This window comes from Capsicum annuum, unplaced genomic scaffold (genome assembly GCF_002878395.1).
Source record: "Capsicum annuum cultivar UCD-10X-F1 unplaced genomic scaffold, UCD10Xv1.1 ctg44847, whole genome shotgun sequence".
Taxonomy (NCBI): Eukaryota; Viridiplantae; Streptophyta; class Magnoliopsida; order Solanales; family Solanaceae; genus Capsicum; species Capsicum annuum.
This window is the reverse complement of record NW_025852406.1, coordinates 1-1438: the sequence shown is the minus strand read 5'-3', so window position 1 is coordinate 1438 and position 1438 is coordinate 1. Positions and strand designations below refer to the sequence as shown.

At 37.5% G+C, this 1438-nt stretch overlaps 1 protein-coding gene across 1 annotated transcript; it reads left to right on the top strand.

The window, feature by feature from the left end:
- Positions 1 to 957: 957 nt before the first annotated feature.
- LOC124892216 (alpha-crystallin domain-containing protein 22.3-like) lies at positions 958 to 1357 on the top strand (the record flags this gene model as incomplete). The annotated part of the gene is made up of 1 exon (XM_047403589.1): positions 958 to 1357. A coding segment is annotated over one exon (400 nt), but the record flags the coding sequence as incomplete, so codon positions are not given.
- Positions 1358 to 1438: the final 81 nt, after the last annotated feature.

The following is a 1438-nucleotide window of genomic DNA, read 5'->3' as shown; positions in this document are numbered from 1 at the left end:
GGGAAATGGAGCGGAAAGATACATTTTTTGTTAAATAGAATAAGTTTTGACATTGGATAGTGGTTGTTGAAGTGTGAAACCATCTCATCTAAAATCTTAAGCTGTGAGAGAGAGCACAATTTTTATTATTTAATTATATCCTCAACACCCCCACGTGTGGTCCTGGTTCTTTTTCATGGGCCAAGCATGTGAATTTTTTTTTAATGATGCGTGACAGTGAGATTGGGTCCCAGGACCTCTGACTGCTCTAATCCCATGTTGATGTGTGTACGTGTGTGATCATCTCTTCTAAAAGTTTAAGTTGTTAGAGAGAGCACACTTTTTATTATTTAGTTATATTCTCAACGGTGGCCTTTTGTAAAGAGAAACTATTTTTGGCGATAAACATAAATTGTTCTCTTTTATATTTTCCTCTACCTCCAAGCAATATTAATTGCGGCGAGGAAGTCAAACCTAATTATCATGTTGTGTCTCATTTGCAAATATGATCAAGTTGGTTTCTGTTTTTAATGTCCATTTTTGTCTTGACTACACTTTAAATGAGAAAATAGGGAGTGTCCTAGATGGATAGTGCCACCCTTTACGAGGAACAATGAAGTTATTAGAATTTCATGTGAAGTAGACCTCTGATAAACTGTTGGGCACTTTTTCCATCCAGATTCACAATAACTTTTTACTCTCTGGATGCTGAAGTTTTTATTTTTCAAATTATGTTGGAATGCTTTTGTGACTATCCTTTTACTTTGAGAAATCATAAGATGCACAAGTAGGAAATAAAACCTTCTTAATCCGTAAAGAAATCATTTCCTACTTGTGCATCATATGAACTGTACTTGCTTACTCCAATGAAGCTCTTCTTACATTGGTTTTAGGTCCTATGGAGTCAAGTAAGGTATTTCTTAATACTAGAGATTATCGTAATGGAAACTAATGTTGTATTTTACTCGTGCATTACAGAGCATCTCAGTCTTCTGTGCCAAATTCTGGTGAATCTAGTAGTTCAATTCCGCTACATCCTCAACCGCTTAATGTGGCCCCCATCAGCTGGTATTCATCGACACCAGATATCAATGCTGGTTCAGTCTCAGTTGAAGCTATAACTTTGCCGTCGAAGCATAGCAACTCTCAGCGGCATGCTGGGGGTCAGCCTGCAGTTTTTTTTTTTTCTGCTTGTCCAGCCAAAGAGGAGTGGGACAATCTTATAAATCATGCTAACGGCGGGGTTGCCCTTACTGGATCGGCTTTGTATGGAAAGGTTGGGCCATTCATGGGTTCAGTTGATATAGCTGAATCTGAAGATGCTTATGTCTTCCGTGTTTCACTTCCCGATGTTGCTAGGGATGAACATAAGTTCTACGTATGAGTAAGATTTTCTTAAGTTGAAAATCACCATATCTTCTTATAAATCTTTACTGTCTTACATCCGACTTTTTTTTTT